This window comes from Solanum tuberosum, unplaced genomic scaffold (assembly GCF_000226075.1).
Source record: "Solanum tuberosum cultivar DM 1-3 516 R44 unplaced genomic scaffold, SolTub_3.0 scf00152, whole genome shotgun sequence".
Lineage (NCBI taxonomy): Eukaryota > Viridiplantae > Streptophyta > Magnoliopsida > Solanales > Solanaceae > Solanum > Solanum tuberosum.
In genome coordinates, this window is record NW_006239078.1 from 127,538 (window position 1) to 149,988 (window position 22,451).

At 32.9% G+C, this 22,451-nt stretch overlaps 4 protein-coding genes and 1 pseudogene across 4 annotated transcripts; 2 read left to right on the plus strand and 3 right to left on the minus strand.

Annotated features, from left to right (window-relative positions):
• Positions 1–662: 662 nt before the first annotated feature.
• Positions 663–2,003, minus strand: LOC107061622 (UDP-glycosyltransferase 91A1-like; annotated as a pseudogene).
• Positions 2,004–2,363: 360 nt separating this feature from the next.
• On the minus strand, positions 2,364–3,867 carry LOC107061632 (UDP-glycosyltransferase 91A1-like). The gene has a single exon (XM_015311233.1). It carries the CDS (start codon positions 3,802–3,804, stop codon positions 2,392–2,394), a length of 1,413 nt encoding a protein of 470 aa, XP_015166719.1. The 5' UTR covers positions 3,805–3,867; the 3' UTR covers positions 2,364–2,391.
• A 1,356-nt stretch (positions 3,868–5,223) lies between these two features.
• On the minus strand, positions 5,224–6,861 carry LOC102599831 (UDP-glycosyltransferase 91A1-like). Its single transcript, XM_006353095.2, has one exon. The coding sequence runs from the start codon at positions 6,819–6,821 to the stop codon at positions 5,370–5,372; it is 1,452 nt and encodes a 483-aa protein (XP_006353157.1). The 5' UTR covers positions 6,822–6,861; the 3' UTR covers positions 5,224–5,369.
• Positions 6,862–7,573: 712 nt separating this feature from the next.
• On the plus strand, positions 7,574–22,030 carry LOC102600168 (UDP-glycosyltransferase 91A1-like). Its single transcript, XM_015311235.1, is given in 4 exon segments — positions 7,574–8,281; positions 21,086–21,276; positions 21,278–21,313; positions 21,315–22,030. Coding segments are annotated over 4 exon segments (1,413 nt in total). The 5' UTR covers positions 7,574–7,647; the 3' UTR covers positions 21,867–22,030.
• Positions 14,272–15,835, plus strand: LOC107061633 (UDP-glycosyltransferase 91A1-like). Its single transcript, XM_015311234.1, has one exon. The coding sequence runs from the start codon at positions 14,322–14,324 to the stop codon at positions 15,732–15,734; it is 1,413 nt and encodes a 470-aa protein (XP_015166720.1). The 5' UTR covers positions 14,272–14,321; the 3' UTR covers positions 15,735–15,835.
• Positions 22,031–22,451: the final 421 nt, after the last annotated feature.

Sequence of the window (22,451 nt, forward strand, 5' to 3'; positions counted from 1 at the left end):
TGTATAATATATATATATATATATATATATATATATATATATATATAACTTGCTAATACAAATACAGGATCCACGAAAAAGCTATTGAGTTCATCAGAACCCCACTTAGCTCGGCTCTTGATGATGGTGACAACTCACAATGGGTTACGGAGAGCAAAAATGAAAAAAGGGTGATTAGTGATGGAGATAGTGAGAGACGAATTTAGTGTTCTTAATTATTTGCCATTTAAATATAAGAAAAAAGCTTAATCTATTTTAATAACGATGATAACAAATTATGGCATATTTAGATCGATTATAACACATGAACATATGACATTTTTAATTCAAATTTGAAAAAACTTTCTCTATGTTTTATAAGCAAGTTATTTAGTACTTGGATTAGAAAGTGATAGGACCAGATTTTATTAAAATTTACCCTTTCTAAAAGGACCAAAACAGAATCCGAGTTTGGTCCAAAAGTGACCCGGCCCATATAAATAACAAAACAAAGTTACAGCCTACGTAGATAAACAAGAAGAGAAAACAAAAAAAAATTGCTTTTATTCAATATTGTTTTAAAATCTTCTTTAAATATCACCACGCACCAATGATTATATATTGATAGCATAAAAATATTTATAGTATTGTTAGCATATATGAATTATAAACTCATTAAATTTTCATTGTTTACTTAAAATGAAGTTAAATTTGTTACCTCTTATAGTCGAAGACGAATTCTCACCCTCTTTTTTTAATGGTACCAAACTCAGTGACTCAGCCACCGCATCACAAGTGATCATATCCCAATCATTTCTCGGTATTAAATACGTCATCTTCTCCTCCTCCAAAAACCTAACATTTATCCCTTGATCAGTGAAAAATGTTAACACAAATAATGATTTCTTTAATTGGATTGCGTTAACCACTGAACCCCGTTCCAAATGAGTAAAACATGCACCCACTGAGTCATGACTCAATATCTTAAGTTGTGGTGCCCAACTCGTGCATACAATTCCTCTTCCTTTTGTTCGTTCTTTTAAACCTTCTAATAAGTGAATCAATTCATCATCAGATTCTCCTCTTTTAGTTCTTAAAACCCAGAAAAAGGGGAACCTTGAAAACTCTAACCCGAATGGTAACCCAGTGAGTTCATTTTAGACTTTGTTTTGCCTTGCTCCAAAATGCCACATAAATCACTGTTCTTTTTCTTGTTCATCAAGCCATAGTTTTATCTCTCTCCACACTTCGATTTTTGTGTTGTCATCTTCATATGATGTCATCGAAAGTTGGCCCACCGGGATCATCGATTTTTGGTGAATATCCACTATACTTTTAGTCATTTTGGTTCAAATTCTGAACAACTCGATCCTCACAATTGTCATAGTTTTCAAAAGTCTTATACATACGAGAAATATAAAAAATGTTCTCTGCCTCACTGTCCTTGCAACCTTCGTAGATTCTCCAAACTTCAAATACCTTGAAAGCAACCCCAGTTTCAAACGGAACCCATTTTGGGGAAACGATGAATTCCTCTAGCATCTTCCGAATTTCATAGTCGTTGTTCAATCATGGTACAAGTCCGGTGAAACCCAGATACGTAGCGCTAGCAGTGAATATGCTAAAAAGCTCATTGGAATGTTGAATTTTGATGCAATTGAAGTAAAATTGAAAAGTACAAAATCAGGAGTTAAATCTTCAAGAAACTTAGCCATATGTGTTTTGAGTTCATCTTGAGCAAGTTTGAGGTTTATGACTTGCTCGTAAGGCAAATCATTGGTGGCTTATGCATTTTCTGATAACTTTTCGACGTGGGGCAGAGGAATTTTGACGAAACTTAAAGAAGGAGGCGATATTTGGGGAAGTTTTGGGAGATGATCATGTTTCTAGAAATAGAAATGAAGGAAATTGTGTAACCCTTTCGAGCTATGAGCTTTGAAAGCTCCAAATACGGAATCATATGGCCAAAAAGCTAGCCATGAAAATATTGCAATATTCATAATGACCAATGCAAGTGAATTCATAGCGTTTTAAAATCATTTTCTAGGTGGGAAGATATTAAGCACCCACGAGTGTGACAGTAAATCTAGCATGGTACTCCATAACTCTAACACAATCACATTAATCGACTTATATTTGACTCAGGGTTATATTTTGGATAAATTATGTTTTCATTAACTCTTACCTATTTTTGCCTTATTGATTTTTTTTAGAAATCCGACATATATTTTTAGCCAAAAAGTATAATCGCATACAAAGTCAATTATTTATAAGAGATGACCAAGGAGCGTACCACACACATGGTCAAACTTGATTTATTTAATACTCCATAAAATAATCGAGGTGTACATGAATTGATCTGAAATCACAATTATTGAAAGGTGTATGAAAACCCAAGTGTTTCTTCCCATTTCATGCTTTAATCTTTTCATAATTTTGAAGAAAACTTAACAAATTCTCCACATAATTATTTTGCCTTTCCTTGTCACAGAAAAGATCTTTCATCTCTTTAATCTTTTCTTGATAAATAAAACCCTCTTCTTTAACGAGTACCAAATTCAGTGACTTAGCCACTGAGTCACAAGTGAACGACCCGTCTTGATCATTTCTCGGTATCGAATACGCCATCTCCTTCTCCTCCAAAAGCCTAGCATTTATCCCTTGATCAGCCAAAAATGTTAAGAGAACCAATGATTTCTCAAATTGTATTGCCTCGACTACTGAACTCCATCCTGAATGAGTCAAAAATCCACCCACTGAGTCATGACTCAGTATCTTGAGTTGTGGCGCCCAACTAGTGCACACTATTCCTCTTCCCTTCGTTCGTTCTTCGAAACCTTCAGGTAATTGAATCAATTCATCATCGGATTCCCCTCTTTTAGTTCTTAAAACCCAAAAGAATGGCAACCCAGAAAGCTCTAACCCGAGTGATAACTCAGTGAGTTCATTTTGACTTGGTTTCGCCTCGCTACCAAATGCCACGTAAATCACCTTCCCCTTCTCTTGCTCATCAAGCCACAGTTTTATCTCTCTCCATGCATCGATTTTCGTGTTGTCATCTTCATACGTTGTTGTCGAAAGTTGGCCTACCGGAAAAACCGGCTTCCGGTGGATATCTCCGACAACTTTCAACCATTCCGGTTCAAATTCCGAACAGCTCCTCACAAGCAAAAAATCAGAGTGTTCAGCAGCTTTATAGATACGAAAAATATCAGAAACGTTCTCTTCCTCTCCCTTCATGGAAGCTTCGAAGATTCTCAAAACTTCGAAAAGCTTGAAAGCAACGGTGGTTTCAAACGACACCCATTTTGGGGGAACGGTGTATTCCTCTGGCGTCTTCCGAATTTCATAATCATTGTTCAATCCCGGCTCAGGTCCGACGAAACCTAGAACCGCAGCGATGAATATGCTGAAGTAACCTGTCGGAATGTTGAATTTTGAAGCAATTGAAGGAATCCAATAAGAAGCAAAATCAAATAGTATAAAATCAATATCTGAATCTTCGAGAAACTTAGCCATTGATTCTTTGAGTGCATCATGAGCAAGTTTGAGATACTTCACTTGCTCATAAGGTAAATCAATGGTGGCTTCTGCATTTTCCGGTAACTTTTCCACATGGGGCATTGGAAGTTTGACGAAATTTAAAAAGGGAGTAAGATTTGGTGGAAGTTTTGGGAGACGATCAATGTTTCTAGGAGTCGAAATAAATGAAATTTTATGACCCTTTTGAGCTATAAGCTTTGATAGCTCTAAATACGGAATCATATGACCAAAAGCTAGCCATGGAAATACTGCAATATGCAATTTTTTGCTGTTTTCCGCCATTTTTGTATGCTATGTAGAGCTCTGTTTCATGGACGTTATATATTCATGAATCTCAAGATTAGTCCAATTATTAAGATTAGAAAGAATTATTTTTCAATTCCCAATTGTATTTTTTTATTCTTATATTGTCTTTTTGAATCGAATCGTATCAAAAATTTTAATATATAGTTGGTTGATTTTTCCAAGAAAAAGATTTTAAAATGTTATCAATCTACGTGCATTTTGAGTGTCTTTTTAGTAAGGCAAAAGGGTCAAAGTTGTCCAATGTGAAATAGATTATTTATATCTTTCGTTATATTTTGGAATAAAAATATCTTGCTGTTATTCCAAGATATTACAAATACTCTCAAGAGTTAATAGACTAATTTTTTTGTGATGTGCTGTCATATAGGACTAATCCTTTCACCTATTCGTCCCCAACTCTTGAAGATATTTGTGGTTTCTTGAAATAACGATGAGACGTCTTTGATCCCCCAAAATATAAACGAGGATATAAATGATCTATTTCGTATTATTCAGAGAAAATTTTGACCTTTTCCGACATATTTATAACAAAACAGAAAATTTCTATTTTGGTGTGTTGCACCTTATAAATATGGGGGTCAAAGATATTTTCTGCACAATAAGATGAGTTATCAAACTTTTTGGAATATCAAATTTGTTTTGGCAAAAACGAACTGGAAATTTGCAAGACATCAATCACTGGCCAACTTTTTGTTACAAAGTGGAGAAACTCAGACCATATCAGAGATGGAAGCAAGTCATATGGAGTTTTCCACCAGTTGGCTATATAAAAATTACTCCCTCCGTACCATTTTATGTGATATCATTTCCTTTTTTGTCAATTCCAAAAACAATGTCACATTTTCTTATATGGTAAGTATTTAAAGGTACAATTCCTCTTTTACCCTTGTTAGTTCCACTTAATCTTAAAGTTAGTAGTACTTCAATACATTTATGAGGAGAGAGAAAAGTGAGTCTATTTTTTAATATGACTATTTTTTGAAGGGACAATTTGGTAAAGATTTCAAACTCTTCATTTATTTCTTAAACTCCGTGTCCGATCAAATGTTGTCACATAAAATAGGACGGAGAGAGTAATAAAGATGGTAGCTATTTGCATGAAACTGGAAAGGCTGGCATTGGTGGAATTGTAAGAGATAGTTGGGAGACTTGATCATGGCTTTTTCCATTTCTGTCAACTGTAATAATAGTAACATGGCTGAGTCTATGGCAGCTGAGTTTGGTGTAAAATGGTGCTATCATCATGGGTACACTGATTCTAACACAATCACATTTATGAACTTATACTTGACTATAGCACGTAAATCTAGCATTAGTACCATTTTTGCCTTATTATGTTTTTTTAGAAATGTGACATATATTTTTAGCCAAAAAGTGTAACCCCACACAAAATCATTTATTTATAAGAGAGGGGCCAAGGAGCGCACCACACACATGGTCAAACTTGATTTATTTAATACTTCATAAAATAATTGACGTGTACATGAATTAATCTGAAATCACAATTAAGGTGTATGAAAACCCAAGTGTTTCTTCCCATTTCATGCTTTAATCTTTTCATAATTTTGAAGAAAACTTAAAAAATTCTCCACATAATTATTTTGCCTTTCCTTGTCACAGAAAAGATCTTTCATCTCTTTAATCTTTTCTCGATAAATAAAACCCTCTTTTTTAACGAGTACCAAATTCAATGACTCAGCCACTGAGTCACGAGTGAACGACCCGTCTTGATCATTTCTCGGTATCGAATATGCCATCTCCTTCTCCTCCAAAAGCCTAGCATTTATCCCTTGATCAGCCAAAAATGTTAAGAGAACCAATGATTTCTCAAATTGTATTGCCTCGACTACTGAACTCCATCCTGAATGAGTCAAAAATCCACCCACTGAGTCATGACTAAGTATCTTGAGTTGTGGTGCCCAACTCGTGCACACTATTCCTCTTCCCTTTGTTCGTTCTTCGAAACCTTCTGGTAATTGAATCAATTCATCATCGGATTCCCCTCTTTTAGTTCTTAAAACCCAAAAGAATGGCAACCCAGAAAGCTCTAACCCGAGTGATAACTCAGTAAGTTCATTTTGACTCGGTTTTGCCTCGCTACCAAATGCAACGTAAATAACTTTCCCCTTTTCTTGCTTATCAAGCCATAGTTTTATCTCTCTCCATGCATCGATCTTCGTGCTGTCATCTTCATACGGAGTTGTCGGAAGTTGACCCACCGGAATAACCGGTTTCCGGTGAATATCTCCGACAACTTTCAACCATTCTGGTTCAAATTCTGAACAGCTCCTCACAAGCAAAAAATCACAGTTTTCAACAGATTTATAGTAACGAATAATATCAGCAATGTTCTCTTCCTCTCCTTTCATGGAAGCTTCGAAGATTCTCGAAACTTCAAAAAACTTGAAAGCAACTGTGGTTTCAAACGGAACCCATTTTGGGGTAACAGTGTATTCCTCCGGCGTCATTCGAATTTCATAATCATTGTTCAATCCCGGCACAGGTCCGGTGAAACCCAGAAACGCAGCGATGAATATGCTGAAATATCCGGACGGAATGTTGAATTTTGAAGCAATTGAAGGAACCCAATAAGAAGTAAAATCAAATAGTATAAAATCAATATCTGAATCTTCGAGAAACTTAGCCATGGATTCTTCGAGTGCATCTTGAGCAAGTTTGAGGTACTTGACTTGCTCATAAGGTAAATCAATGGTGGCTTCTGCATTTTCCGGTAACTTTTCCACGTGGGGCATCGGAAGTTTGACGAAATTGAAAAAGGGAGTAAGATTTGATGGAAGTTTTGGGAGACGATCAATGTTTCTAGGAGTCGAAATAAATGAAATTTTATGACCCTTTTGAGCTATAAGCTTTGATAGCTCTAAATACGGAATCATATGACCAAAAGCTAGCCATGGAAATAATGCAATATGCAATTTTTTGCCGTTTTCCGCCATTTTTGTATGATATGTAGAGCTCTGATTCATGGACTTCATAAATTCATGAATCTCAAGATTAGTCCAATTGTTAAGATTAGAAAGAATTATTTTTCAACTCCCAATTGTATTTTTTTATTCTTATATTGTGTTATCGAATCGAATAGTATCAAATTATTTTAATATATAGTTGGTGATTTTTCCAAGAAAAACGATTTTAAAATGCTACTATCAATCTACTTGCATTTTGAGGGTCAAAGTTCAAAGTTCCCACTGTGAAATAGATCATTTAATATATATCTTTTATTATATTTTTAGATAAAAATATTCGTTATTATTCCAAGATATTATAAATATTCTCAAGAGTTAATAAACTAATTTTTTTGTGATGTGCTGTCATATAGGACTAATTCTTTCACCTAAGCGTTTCCAACTCTTAAAGATATTTGTGGTCTCTTGAAATAACGACGAGGCATCTTTGATCCCAAAATATAATCGAAGATATAAATGATCTATTTCGTATAATTCAAAGATAATTTTAACCTTTTTCCGACATATTTATAACAAAACAGAAAATTTCTTTTTTGGTGTGTTGTAACTTGTAAATTGGTCATGAAAGCATCGAGTTTGCTTTATTTGGAAAAAAATAATCCATAATGGTCAATAATGCACGCAAGATTTTAAAATCATTTAGTGGGTGGAAAATACAATCAACGATCAATATAAAATTATATCCACTTCAATTATTCTATAAGGACAAATATTTAAATATAGATATTCCAATGGGCTAATTAATTGGACTTTTCTTGAAATTGATAAATATATAATGTTTGGCTAGTTGCTAATTAAAATACCTACCTCTAATAGCATCACACACAAAAAAAAAATGACGGAAAATAGCAAAAAGTTGCATATTGCAGTATTTCCATGGCTAGCTTTTGGTCATATGATTCCGTATTTAGAGCTTTCAAAGCTCATAGCTCGTAAGGGTCACAAAATTTCATTCATTTCTACTCCAAAAAATATTGATCGTCTCCCAAAACTTCCACCAAATTTCGCCCCCTTCATAAATTTCGTCAAAATTCCTCTGCCCCACGTTGAAAAGTTACCGAAAAATGCAGAAGCCACTATTGATTTGCCTTATGAGCAAGTAAAGTACCTCAAAATTGCTCAAGATGGACTCAAAGAACCCATAGCTAAGTTTCTCGAAGATTCGGCTCCTGATTTTATAATCTTCGATTTTGCTTCTTATTGGATTCCTTCCATTGCTTCAAAATTCAACATTCCGACCGGTTATTTTAGCATATTCATCGCTGCGGTTCTAGGTTTCACCGGACCTGAGCCAGGATTGAACAATGATTATGAAATTCGGAAGACGCCGGAGGAATACACCGTTCCCCCAAAATGGGTGCCATTTGAAACCACCGTTGCTTTCAAGCTTTTCGAAGTTTTGAGAATCTTCGAAGCGTCCATGAAAGGAGAGGAAGAGAACGTTTCTGATATTATTCGTTATTATAAATCTGTTGAAAACTGTGATTTTTTGCTTGTGAGGAGCTGTTCAGAATTTGAACCAGAATGGTTGAAAGTTGTCGGAGATATTCACCGGAAACTAGTTTTTCCGGTGGGTCAACTTCCGACAACTCCGTATGAAGATGACAGCACAAAAATTGATGCATGGAGAGAGATAAAACTATGGCTTGATGAGCAAGAAAAGGGGAAAGTGATTTACGTGGCATTTGGTAGTGAGGCGAAACCGAGTCAAAACGAACTCACTGAGTTATCACTTGGGCTAGAGCTTTCCGGGTTACCATTTTTTTGGGTATTAAGAACTAAAAGAGGGGAATCCGATGATGAATTAATTCAATTGCCAGAAGGGTTCAAAGATCGAACAAAGGGAAGGGGGATTGTGTGCACGAGTTGGGTCCCACAACTTAAGATACTGAGTCATCACTCAGTGGGTGGATTTTTGACTCATTCGGGATGGAGTTCAGTAGTTGAGGCAATACAATTTGAGAAGCCATTGGTTCTTTTAACATTTTTGGCCGATCAAGGAATAAATGCTAGGTTATTAGAGGAGAAGAAGATGGCGTACTCGATACCGAGAGATGATCGTGATGGGTCGTTCACTCGTGACTCGGTGGCTGAGTCACTAAATTTGGTACTTATTGAAAAAAAGGGTGAGATTTATCGAAAAAAGATTAAAGAGGCGAAAAATCTTTTTTGTGATGAGAGAAGACAAAATGATTATGTGGAGAGTTTATTAAATTATCTTCAAAATTATAAAAAAGACTAAAATATAAATTGGAAGAAAAATAACCTGCTTTTTCTTTTACGTAACAAACAAAACGAAATATATTGTAAAAGTGCCAATGCTGCTTTGATTTTAATTTGTGGAATGGTTTAATTTATGTACCATTATGTAATGATTATCTATGTGATGAATAATACTTTGATAAAATAATGTAATATAAGTATTGTTAGTTGTTGAGGTTATTTTTTTGCATTTAGCTAACGGTGAAATACATAAATAATCTCTTAAACTTGTCAGCAAAGTTAATTTGAACACTAAAAATTATGATATATTTTAATTGAATATAACGTAGGAAAATATGATATTTCTGATTCAAATATTAAAAAACTTTTTGCGCAGTTTATAGTGCTTGTTATATAAATAAATTAAACACTAAAAATATGTAGTATCGTTTATTTATATACATAAATAAATAAAATTTAATAAGCCACAAAAATTTTCAAACTATACGGAAAGGTATTACATGTTTCATGTTTTTGGGTGTCACCATCAAGTAATACATACAAGGAGACAATTCAAATCTCAAAATAAACAGACATTAGTAATTTCTCTTTTATGTATCTATGTATTTATAAGCAGAGTATTTGGTACTTGCATTAGAGAGTAATGGTAGATTTTGAGTTGCATGAAAAAAGCTTGGACAATATCGTTATATATAGTAGCTTTTGAGTTGTATTTACTTTTCTCTCTTATTTCAACGTGAAATTCACCTAAGATGTCAGGTACACCTCATTTTAAGAACTTTGTCAACTCTACTTAAATCTTGTCCTTCCTTCAAACCCACTCTTTCATCCTAACCAAATAGTAGAATCTACCTATCATCTATTCTTTTTTCTGCAAATCACCCCTTCTCAAAAATCCAATAAGGCTATGCCCACACAAGTTAACTTCAAGGTATCCAATTAGTTCTCAAGTAATTTTTTCAGATTTTAGGTGCGACCTTCAGAAGTTTGTTTTGACATCTATCCTTTAATAGTTATGTGTCCTAATTTTTGAGTTTTAGTTCAAGGTAGGATAGGACGAGATTGACAAAGGTTGTGGGGAGCCTTCCCCGGGGACTAATAATTAGATTCATTTTAATATTTGAGTTTAAGCTTCTAGTTTGAAGTAAGTCTATCAGTTGTTTTGACACTTAGTAGCTAAAGCATACTTTAATTTTTGGCTTAAATCATATTCTTTACTAGCCGTGACTAATAGTAAGCACTCATGAGTATCATAATTTTAGTACAATCGTTTGATTGACTTATATTTAACTTAGATTAATATTTTAATTTGGATAAATTATTCTCACATTAACTCTTACCTATTTTTGCATTGTTGATTTGTTTAGAAATGCGACTAATATGTATTTTGTTTGTATAATACATAAAAAAGAAAAAGAAGAATATTTTATTCGTGGAGATAATTGATACCCAATAAAATAATCGAGATATATATAAATTGATCTGAAATCACAATTATTGAGGGAATAATTAAGCAAAATGGTCGCTCAACCATCTTATTTAAAGAAAATTGGCCCAAATTTACCACTTCCTCTTCTTCCTCGCACTTTAGCTATTAATGACTTCTTCTTCCTTTTCTCGTTGTTGCTTTCAATCTTCCTTCATTATATTTTTTTTATTTGGTAATAAATAGAGGTCTTAAATTGAACAGACACATATGTTCGTGAAAGAATATGACTGTTATGAAAAATTATTTGTTTATGAAAGAACACGACCTTTATGAAAAGTGACTTGTTAATGAAAGAACATGACTCTTATGAAATGTCATATATTCATGAAATAACACGACTCTTATGAAAAGTCATATATTCATGAAAGAACATGACTCTTATGAAAAGTCATCTCTTAAGTTCTATAAATATAACAACTCTCTTGAAGTAGCCTAAGAAAAATTTGTGTGTATAAACAAAGGTGTCACGACCCAAAAATGACACTCGTCTTATTCCTCCAAGACAAATCAACCTAAAACCCAACTGATACGGTGAATGCAGAAGTAAAATGAGAATACAAGTTTAATACTACAAAATAGTGCGGAAAACAAAGTCAACTTAATTAAACCCCCAAAATCTGGTTATCACGTGTACAATCCTCTAAAGTATTACAATTGAATTAAAAGAAAAATACAAGTCTCAAATGACATTGTTTCTAGAATTGAACAAGATCATAACTAAGGAGAAAGAAGTTCAGCTGAGATTAAAACAACTATCTCACAAACCTCCACAAGAAACCAGAGACAAGAAGAGAAGAGAAATAGTATCACAAAGATCCGGGCTAGTAACCTACAAAAATGTAGAAGCAAGGAGTGAGTACCAAACCACACGGTACTCAGCAAGCAAACTTCTAAACACAAGCTAAGGGAATAGAACGGGTACTCCTTACATTCCAACTGAACCTCCACAACTATAACCTACATAAAAATCGCTCAACCTAAAAACTCACAATTCACAAAGCACACAGCTCAACAACAACACCCTAACAATTTCATGTTCTCAACAATAGACTCAATATTTATCAATCACAACATCCACAAAAAGGCACTCACAAGATCAACAACATACAAGATCAAGTTCACCAATGATAAAGATGTGCAATGCAATGTCAAGTATAGGTTTCCATGTCTGACCTAAAGATACACACCCGATCTCTCTCAGTGTGGGACCCATGGGGGACATATTTGTCCATGCATCCGTCGCGGTGGGTGACACGTCCCTCGAAATATAGTATCTGTCGCGGGGCGCGACACGTCCCTCGAAATATAGTATCTGTCACGGTGCGCGACACGTCCCTCGAAATGATACATCCTCTTTAATTTCTTATTCTTTCTCAATTCACATAACACTTGTCACAACCATGTCTCAGAACAATACAAATGACATATTCACACAAATAATTAGGAGATGACCATTTTCATAACATTGCACAATTCACAACAACACAATCGTGATACAACATGAACAATGAATCAATAAGCCTTTCAAAAACCATTCTCAACACATCACACACCAACAATTAATCACATTTGCCTTTTGTTACCCTTTTTCATCATTAGAATTATTCAATATGGACAAGTAAACTCATCACCAAGTCCCATTACTCTCCAACACATACCACAAGAAAATACACGATTCCATACACTTAACAAGAGTTTAGAAATCCACTTGCCTCAAATGGTCAAACAATCACTCTGAAACTTGAGCCTTCCCCTTTCGTTGGACTTCTAGATCAATTCAATCTATTCAAATAAATAATCACAATAAGATTTTGAAACTAACAACAACCATATTGCTATATGTATAGCTTAGACCCAAAACTCACCCGAATTTATAATAAAGTTTCTAAATCTTGATTCTAACCAATAACACAAATCTCATATTTCCTGAACTTTAAGTCTAGGGTTAAATTTCAACTACTCCAAATAACATAACTCAAATGTCATTCGTATAATATCATACACCTAATATTTAATTACTTAACTCACTATTTCAAACTTGTATCAAATGTAAAAATCATGAAAAGAAACTACGAAATCGAAATCAACGGAAAAGTAGAAATAACACGAAGCACCCAATCCAGCAGGGTCAAATTTCCAGCCACCATCAATTCCTCACGTCTTAGTCCATTAACTATGGGCCAAGTGATATAAGCTATTACATAAATTATCAATTTAGTATATTAACTATCAACTAAATAAAATAATTATTTAATAAATATCCATCAATTAAATAAACGTAATTATCAAATAGTTTAAATTTTTCAAACCAACTTCACCGACTGATCATAAATGACTCGGAACAACTATCGGGAGGGATAAAACGGTAATTTTTATGATAATTTCTAAAAAAAATATTTAGGATCATTACAAAAGGGCTTTGTTATATTCTTGACGATAATTGTTTGTTTTTACCTCAATATGTATATGGACAATATCTTTTTAAAGAAAGTGATTACATGCCTCAAAACCACCTTCTTCTTCAATTATATTTCCTATTATTTTTCTAACACATTCTTCTTTCGTGATCAACCAATTACCATTAAAGTTTTAAAGCTTGATTTAAACTTTGACGTATCGCAAACATGAATAGTTTCGAGTGAATTAGAAATAAAAAAACTCAAAATATTTAAGCGGATTTCATATCTAAAATTTAGGACTATTTAGAGAAAAAATTGAGTTGGTCGGAATTAAATAGAAAAAAGTAAAATTACTTGCAATAAACTCATCTTTGCCTCCGAAATCACCTCCTTCATCATAATCCATATCCTCTTTAACTATTTCTCATCCTTTTCCTTCTTCTTTAATTAGCCTAATAAATATTCGAAAAAGATTAGGTTAATAAATAGTTAGTCTATACTACATCTATAGTTAAGTTTAGGGGTGGGCATAAATACTGGAAAACCGAATCGAACCGAACTAATTCGGTTCTTTGGTTTTTCGCTTCGATCGGTGTCGATGTTATTTTTTCGAAAGTTCGGTTCTTCGGTTCGGTGTAAGGGTCTCAAAACTTCGGTGTACCGAAGAACCAAACTTTTATTTTAAAAAAATAAAAATAATAATAATAAAATAAAAATAAATAAATAAATATATATATATATATATATATATAATAATAATAATAAATAATAAATAATAAATAATAATAATAATAATAATAATACTCCCTCCATCCCATTTTATGTGGCAATATTTGACCGGGCACGGAGTTTAAGAAATAAATGAAGACTTTGAAATATTTACCAAATTGCCCTTTAAAAAGTAGACTATTTTTTCTCTCTCCTTATAAATGTATTGGAGTATTATTTTAAGATTAAGTAGGATCAATAAGGATAAAAGAGGAATTGTACCTTTATAATATTTATTTAATTTGTCAGTACTATTGTCCTTTGGTGGTTGTCCCAATAAATTGAAATAGTATTATTGTACTAATATTTATTTAATTTGTCCTTTGGTTCTCTCTATTATTGTCCTTTGGTGGTTGTCCCAATAAATTGAAATAGTATTATTGTACTAATATTTATTTAATTTGTCAGTACTATTTTTTGCTAATATGTAAGTAATTTCATTATTAAATTTTAGAAAAAAAGTTGATATATTCTTCAACTTTGTTAAAAAGTGACTCATTTAATGGAAGTAAAAATAATTAGTTTATATACTAAACATAGAAAAATAAGTAAAAAAAGTTCAATTTCACTTATTTCAACCACCCTAAATCTTATTTATAGTGTAGAGTTGTTGGGAAATAATACACAAAAATGGGGGAACAAAGCAAAAAATTGCATATTGCAGTATTTCCATGGCTAGCTTTTGGTCATATGATTCCGTATTTTGAGCTTTCAAAGCTCATAGCTCAGAAGGGTCACAAAATTTCTTTCATTTCTACTCCTAGAAATATCGATCGTCTTCCAAAACTTCCACCAAATCTCGCCCCCTTCTTGAATTTCGTCAAAATTCCTCTGCCCCACATTGAAAATTTACCGAAAAATGCAGAAGCCACTATTGATTTACCTTATGAGCAAGTAGCGTACCTCAAAATTGCTCAAGATGGACACAAAGAACCCATAGCTAAGTTCCTCGAAGATTCAGCTCCTGATTGTATATTCTTCGATTTTGCTTCTTACTGGATTCCTTCAATTGCTTCAAAATTCAACATTCCAACGGCCTATTTCACCATTTCCATCGCTGCGTCTATGGGTTTCATGGGACCCGTGCCGGGATTGAACAATGATTATGAAATTCGAATGAAGCCTGAGGAATACACAGTTACCCCAAAATGGGTTCCATTTGAAACCACCGTTGCTTTCAAGTTTTTCGAAATTTCGAGAATCTTTGAAGCTTCCGTGAAGGGTGATGAAGAGAATGTTTCTGATATTTTTCGTATTTATAAAGCTATCGAACACTCTGATTTTTTGCTTGTGAGGAGTTGTTCGGAATTTGAACCAGAATGGTTGAAAGTTGTCGGAGATATTCACCGGAAACCGGTTTTCCCGGTGGGCCAACTTCCGAAAACGACTTATGAAGATGACAACACGAAGATCGATGCATGGACAGAGATAAAACTATGGCTTGATGAGCAAGAAAAGGGGAAAGTGATTTACGTGGCATTTGGTAGCGAGGCAAAACCAAGTCAAAACGAACTCATTGAGTTATCACTCGGGTTAGAGCTTTCCGGGTTGCCATTTTTTTGGGTTTTGATAAATAAAAGAGGAGAATCCGATGATGAATTAATTCAATTACCAGAAGGTTTTGAAGAACGAACAAAGGGAAGGGGTATTGTGTGCACGAGTTGGGCCCCACAACTTAAGATACTAAGTCATGACTCAGTGGGTGGATTTTTTACTCATTCGGGATGGAGTTCGGTAGTTGAAGCAATACAATTCGAGAAGCCATTGGTTCTTTTAACATTTTCGTCTGATCAAGGGATAAATGCTACACTACTGGAGGAGAAGAAGATGGCGTATTTGATTCCAAGAGATGATCGTGATGGGTCGTTCACTCGTGACTCGGTGGCTGAGTCAGTGAGTCTAGTACTTGTTGAAAAACAGGGTGAAATTTATCGGGAAAAGATTAAAGAGGCGAAAAATATCTTTTGTGACGAAAGAAGGCAAGATAATTATGTGGAAAATATATTAAGTTATGTTCAAAATTATAAAAAGACTAAAATATGAAATGGGAAGAAAAACTTGAGTTTAAACGAACCTTTAATTAGTTGTAATTTCTGGTTAATTTATGTACACTTATTTTATATGGTATTAATTATTTGCACCAATAAGGATTTTAATTTTTATTTGAAAGGTGGTTTAACTTATGTACCAGCTATGCAATATTTGTAATGCAAGAATTGCTTATCGTATCTTTTGTTTATACATATTAAATTCAATAAGCTGCAAAATCTCAAACCTTATGAAAAGATATTACTCGTGTTTCATGTTATTGTGTGTCATCATCGATCAATACCTATGGAAATTGAAAGTTAGAAACTAGTTCAAAATCTCAAAATAAACATATAAACATTAGTCATTTCGTAATAAAATACTTGATCTTTAGCTTAAATTGAGAAAATGTGACTATATAACGAAGTCACAACCTCACATAGATAAACAAGAAGAGACAACATAATTTTTTTCAATATTATTTTCTAATCTTCTTGAATAAAATAAGGTAGACATGATCGTGCTCATATGTCTTATAATGAACAATTGTCAAACATCGAGTGAGAAATGAAAAAAAAAAAATAGGCCTCGAAATGTTTAGGCATATCAAAAGTCAAAGTAAAGAGTGTGTGCTATTACATATTAAAATATATAGATAGTGTAAAAATACTTGTAGTATTGTTAGCATATATAAGTTAAACTCATTAAATTTCCATTGTTTACCTGAAATGAAGTTTAATTCGTTGCCTCTTTATATTCGAAGATGGATTCGAAATTTGAATTTGATAACCAAACGAATTATACTTTTTAAGTTATGGATTCATATATTTTCATGACCTAACTCCACGTATTATCCACTTTTGGCTTAGTTCTACACCAAGTTTTTCATGATACTCAAATTACTTTACTGATCACTAAGTCAAGATTTTTCTATTTAGGCTTTTATAAGTAGAGATATTCAATATTATATCGATGAGAAATAGTAATGCGAAAGTTGACTTGAATAGTTGTGCTAAAAAATTACTGTCATATTAAGCTTAAGAAAGATACACCCCATATATGTCACATGACATATCAAATGGTCTCAAACTATTGTATGTAGGAGCATGAAACTCTTAACAAAAAGTCGAGAGAAGTGCTAAAAACATTCAAAAACTTGGTGAGAATTTAAGAGTGTATTTCACTCATGTTACAAAATTGGGGTATATTTAAGTTCAATAAGTCAAGTATATCAGTGTTTTTAAGACTATCAATTGTTTAGAGATAAATTTAATAATTTGCACCGCTAATTTAGAAATGTTTTCAGTACTTCATATATTATAAAATTAATAATTCATGCCGATTTAGGAGTGTTTTTATGGTTTTGTGTTCTTTTTCTTCATTGTTCTTAAAAAAACCAAAAAATAATATCGATTAAGGAGGATTTTGAAGACACTATATGTTTTATTTTAATGTCATATGTAAATGCATAAAATGTACAATAATGCACTATGTAGTAGGAGATTTGAATCGAGAAGTAATTTTGATTATTTTCGTAATAATATTGGATGTTTTTAACATTTATAGTGCAAGTTATTTATTTTAGAAAATTAGGTTGCAACCAAAATCTAATTATCATATATTTTTTGTTGAAAAAATAGGTTTCACTAGCGAATGACTTTTGCGGCCATAGTCGTCACTAAAAATTACTCATAACCTTTAGTGGCAATATTTTTAGATTTTGTGGCGACCGCTAAAGGTCAAGTTCTTTTTGCACACTAAAAATTTAGGTAGTTAACTTTTGAGGGTATTTGTGGTCTCTTATAATAACGGCGGGACATTTTTTATTCCAAAATGTAATGAAGAATATAAATGATCTATTTCACATACTATAAAGTATTTTTGACCCTTTTCCATTTTTTATATTTTTAGTCTATTAGAAGTGATCATCTATTTTCCAAATAAGCAAAAAGTAAAAAGTGAACACGGAAAGTATACACACTTGAATGATTTGATAAGGAGAAATATATATAAATGGCCCAATTGGATTTTTGACTCATTCGGGATGGAGTTCAATTGTTGAAGCAATACAATTTTAGAAGTCATTGGTTCTGTTAACATTTTTGGCCGATCAAGGGCTAAATGCTAGGTTGTTGGAAGAGAAGAAGATGGCGTATTCAATACCAAGAGATGATCGTGATGGGTCGTTCACTTGTGACTCGGTGGCTGAGTCATTGAGTTTGGTACTTGTTGAAAAAGAAGGTGAGATTTATCGAAAAAGATTAAAGAGGCGAAAAATCTTTTTTGTAACGAGACAAAACAAAATAATTATGTGGAAAATTTATTAAGTTATCTTCAAAATTATAAAAAGACTAAAATATGAAATGGGAGAAAAAACTTTTGAGTTTAATTGCACCTTTAAATAATTGTAATTTCAAGTTAATTGATTATCTGCACTAATAAGGACTTTTAATTTTTATTTGAAGGGTGGTTTAATTTATGTACTAGCTATGCAATATTTATAATGTAAGAATTACCTATGTGATGAATAATAGTTTGAATGTTTGATGAATATTTATGTAGTGCGTCACTCTTTACAAGGCTAGCTTTTATAATCTTTTATTTTGCTTCTTACTGGTTCCTTCAATTTTTTCGAAATTCAATATTCCATCGTGTTATTTCAGCATATTCATCGCCGTATTTCTGGGTTTCGTCGGACCTATGCCGGGATTGAACAATGATTATGAAAATACTGACATATGTATTTTTTTTTCTGTTTTACGCCATTTTTGTGTGTTTTGTAGAGCTCTATTTCATGATCTAAGGTCAGAATTAATTATTTTTTAAAAATTCTGGCTTGATTACTATATTATTATATTGGTTTTGTCAAATCAGTTTAGTATGTACATTTATATTGATGGTTGGTTGATTGTTTGCCACTTAGAAAATGCTATTAAAAATCTCATATATTCACTTGCATTTTGAGTGTTCTTTTAGGATGTAACATAGTAATGTTTTATAATGTTTCATATTGTATTGTATTATATTATTTTTTATCGTTACATAATATCATATATCAATAATTTGAATAATAAACCTATAAGAAATGTAAGTTGTATGGTAGAGTTACTATGAATTTAAACGATGCAATACAATTAAATTTTAGATAACAATCAAATATGAAATTTAAACTAACAATATAATACAATAGATAACAATTAACAACCATCCCAACAAGGTGTTAGGAAGGTCAACTTATCATACATGCAATTAGGGTATCGGTCGGTTCGATTCGATTTATGTATTATCGGTTTGGTTTATTGATTTTTGGTTTTTAAATATTCTAAATCAATAACAAATTAATAATATATTCTTTATTGATTTTTGGTCATTCACAGTTTGATTTTTGGTTTATCCAATAAGAAAATGCTCATAAAATAAATATATGATTTCTCACTTCTCTAACAATTTGGCACGATACAGTGAGACAAACAAATCAGCTATAAATGCTTTGATATAGTGAAACAAGAAATATAAGAAATTGCATCAATAAGAGTAAGTGTAGTACAAAGGCTACAACAACATGTTACAACCAAAACATAATATGAAATTTCTGATGTAAAGTAGAAGTACTATGATGTGTGAAGTGTGTAGAACGTAGTGCAAAGTACTCATATAGTGTCTAGTTATGTTAAATTATTAATATTTAATATTTATGAAGGGTATAGTAGTAACTTATTATCGTCTTAATGGGTTATTGAGTAATACTAAAAACTGATAACTCAATAATTTTTTTAATAAAATCATTTAAAACCCGTTAACTCAATAACCCAATAACATATTTTTCAATTCGATTTATTGATCGATTCGAATTTTACATGCAACTACAACAACCCATTAATACAACCTTTAACGATTGTTACACTATCTTTACTCTTCCAACATTAGCTCTTTTTTTTTATTAGACTATATATAGACTTGTCCAATTCTTTGGGTGTAGAGTAGACACCAGGATAAAAATATTCTCCCACCTATATTCTATTATTGAGTTTTCTTTTTAATAAATTTTTGTTCGTTTCCGTACTTGTAGCCTTATACTAGAAGAACTTGTTGGTTATCTTAAAAAAAATGAAGAAGCCACTAATTCTTTTAACATTTTCGTCCGATCAAGGGATAAATTCTATGTTATTGGAGGAGAAGAAGATGGCGTATTTGATACCAAGAGATGATTGTGACAGATAGTTCACTCATGACTTGGTGGCTGAGTCAGTGAGTCTGGTACTTGTTGAAAAAAAGGGTGAGATTTATCGAGAAAAGATTAAAGAGGCAATTTTTTTTGTGACGAGCGAAGACAAGATAATTATATGGAGAATACATTCTTGCTCAAAAGCAACAATAACATATTATTGAAATTTTGAGACGGCCAAAAATAAAAATATGATACTAAATCCTAAGTCAAGGGCTTTAATTTACTATCGGGTTATCTGTTAACCCATTAAGAAAAAAATCTAAAACGGTTAAGAATCGATAATCTGATAATTAAGAAAATCAAAATCATTATAAAAATCGTTAAACCACTAAACCATTATCAATAAATCAATAAAAAAATTCGGTTCGAATTATCGATTTCGGTTCGATTTTGAACAATCATACTTAGCACAAATTATTAATTGCGTCCCTGAACTATTGATAATCTTAAAAACACTTCTCTACTTGACTAACTAAACTTAGATACATTTCAATCTGCCACATGACATATCAAATGGTCACGAGCTATTGTAGAAGCATGTGATTCTTAATAAAAAGCTGAGAGAAGTGTCGAAGATATCCTAAACATGGCGAGAATTTAGGAGTGTATTTCACTCATGTCGTAAGATTGGAGGTGTATTTAAGTTCAGTTAATCAAGTAAATGAGTGTTTTGAAGATTGTCCATAATTTGAAGATAAAACTAATAAGTCATACCGAGTTTAGAAGTGTTTTCAATATTTCATGTATTTTAAAATTGATCAACTATTTTCAGAAGTATAAGCACGTGAATAATTGATATAGATGGCCTAATTGTTATAAATTGTATCTCCAATTGCATCAATCACACACAAAAAAAACAGAGCTCTATACCACACACCAAAATGGCGGAAAACAGCAAAAAACTGCATATCGCAGTATTTCCATGGCTAGCTTTTGGTCATATGGTTCACCGGACCTGTACCGGGATCGAACAATGATTATGAAATTCGGACGACGCCGGAGGAATTCACTGTTCCCCCAAAATGGGTGCCGTTTGAAACCACAGTTGCTTACAAGCTTTTCGAAGTTTCGAAAATCTTCGAAGCTACCATTAAGGGTGAGGAAGAGAACGTTTCTGATTTGTTCCGCATATATAAATCTGTTGAAAACTGTGATTTTTTGCTTGTGAGAAGCTGTTCAGAATTTGAACCAGAATGGTTGAAACTTGTCGGAGATATCCACCGGAAACCGGTTTTTCCGGTGGGCCAACTTCCGACGACAATGTATGAAGATGATAACACGAAGATTGATGCATGGAGAGAGATAAAACAGTGGCTTGATGAGCAAGAAAAAGGGGAAAGTGATTTACGTTGCATTTGGTAGCGAAGGTAAAACCGAGTCAAAACGAACTCACCGAGTTGGCGTTCGGGTTAGAGCTCTCTGGGTTACCATTTTTCTGGGTTTTAAGAACTAAAAGAGGGGAATCTGATGATGAATTGATTCAACTACCAGAAGGGTTCGAAGATCGCACAAACGGAAGGGGAATTGTGTGCACGAGTTGGGCGCCACAACTTAAGATACTGAGTCATGACTCTGTCGGTGTATTTTTGACTCATTCAGGATGGAGTTCAGTAGTTGAAGCAATACAATTTGAGAAGCCATTGGTTCTTTTAACATTTTTGGCCGATCAAGGGCTAAATGCTAGGTTGTTGGAAGAGAAGAAGATGGCGTATTCAATACCAAGAGACGATCGTGACGGGTTGTTCAATCATGACTCGTTGGCTAAGTCACTGAGTTTGGTACTTGTTGAAAAAGAGGGTGAGATTTATCGAAAAAAGATTAAAGAGGCGAAAAATCTTTTTTGTGATGAGACACGACAAAATAATTATGTGGAAAATTTATTAAGTTATCTTCAAAATTATAAAAAGGCTAAAATATGAAATGGGAAGAAAAACTTGAGCTTAAATGCATTTTTAAATAAATGTAATGTTAGATTTTATGGGTAGTAATTATCTGCACCAATAAGGACTTTTAATTTTTCTTTGAAGGGTGGTTTAGTATATGTACCATGTATGCAATATTTGTAATGTAAGAATTTCATGTGTGATGAATAATATTAGACTTAAGTCATCAGCGCCCCTTTAAAGTTGTCCGCATAATTCACTTAGACACCTCAGCTAAGATTAGTACCTGTTGAACACTTTTATCAATTCAAAAATTGTTCCTATTAGGCATTTTTTGATAATCAGCAAAATATATGAAGAGTGTGTGATACACTTGCGGTGACGTGGCGAAACGGCTAATTAAAAAATAACATGTGGCACTAGGATGCGAAAATTATGAAGAAAAAAAATTGTTTAAAATTATTTCAAACACTTTTTATATCTAATATTTTTAAAAAGAAAAAGAACAAAATGAAAATGTCAACCTATTCTACCCAACCCCACCCCACCCTTACCCAACCCCCTTTCATCTTCATCTTCTTCCCAAAACACATTCTTTCTCAAATCACAAAACCTAATTCT

Bases quoted from the DNA above. Each gene is read 5' to 3' on its own strand.
- LOC107061632 (XM_015311233.1), bottom strand. From the start codon at position 3,804: ATGGCGGAAAACAGCAAAAAATTGCATATTGCAGTATTTCCATGGCTA.
- LOC102599831 (XM_006353095.2), bottom strand. From the start codon at position 6,821: ATGAAGTCCATGAATCAGAGCTCTACATATCATACAAAAATGGCGGAA.
- LOC107061633 (XM_015311234.1), top strand. From the start codon at position 14,322: ATGGGGGAACAAAGCAAAAAATTGCATATTGCAGTATTTCCATGGCTA.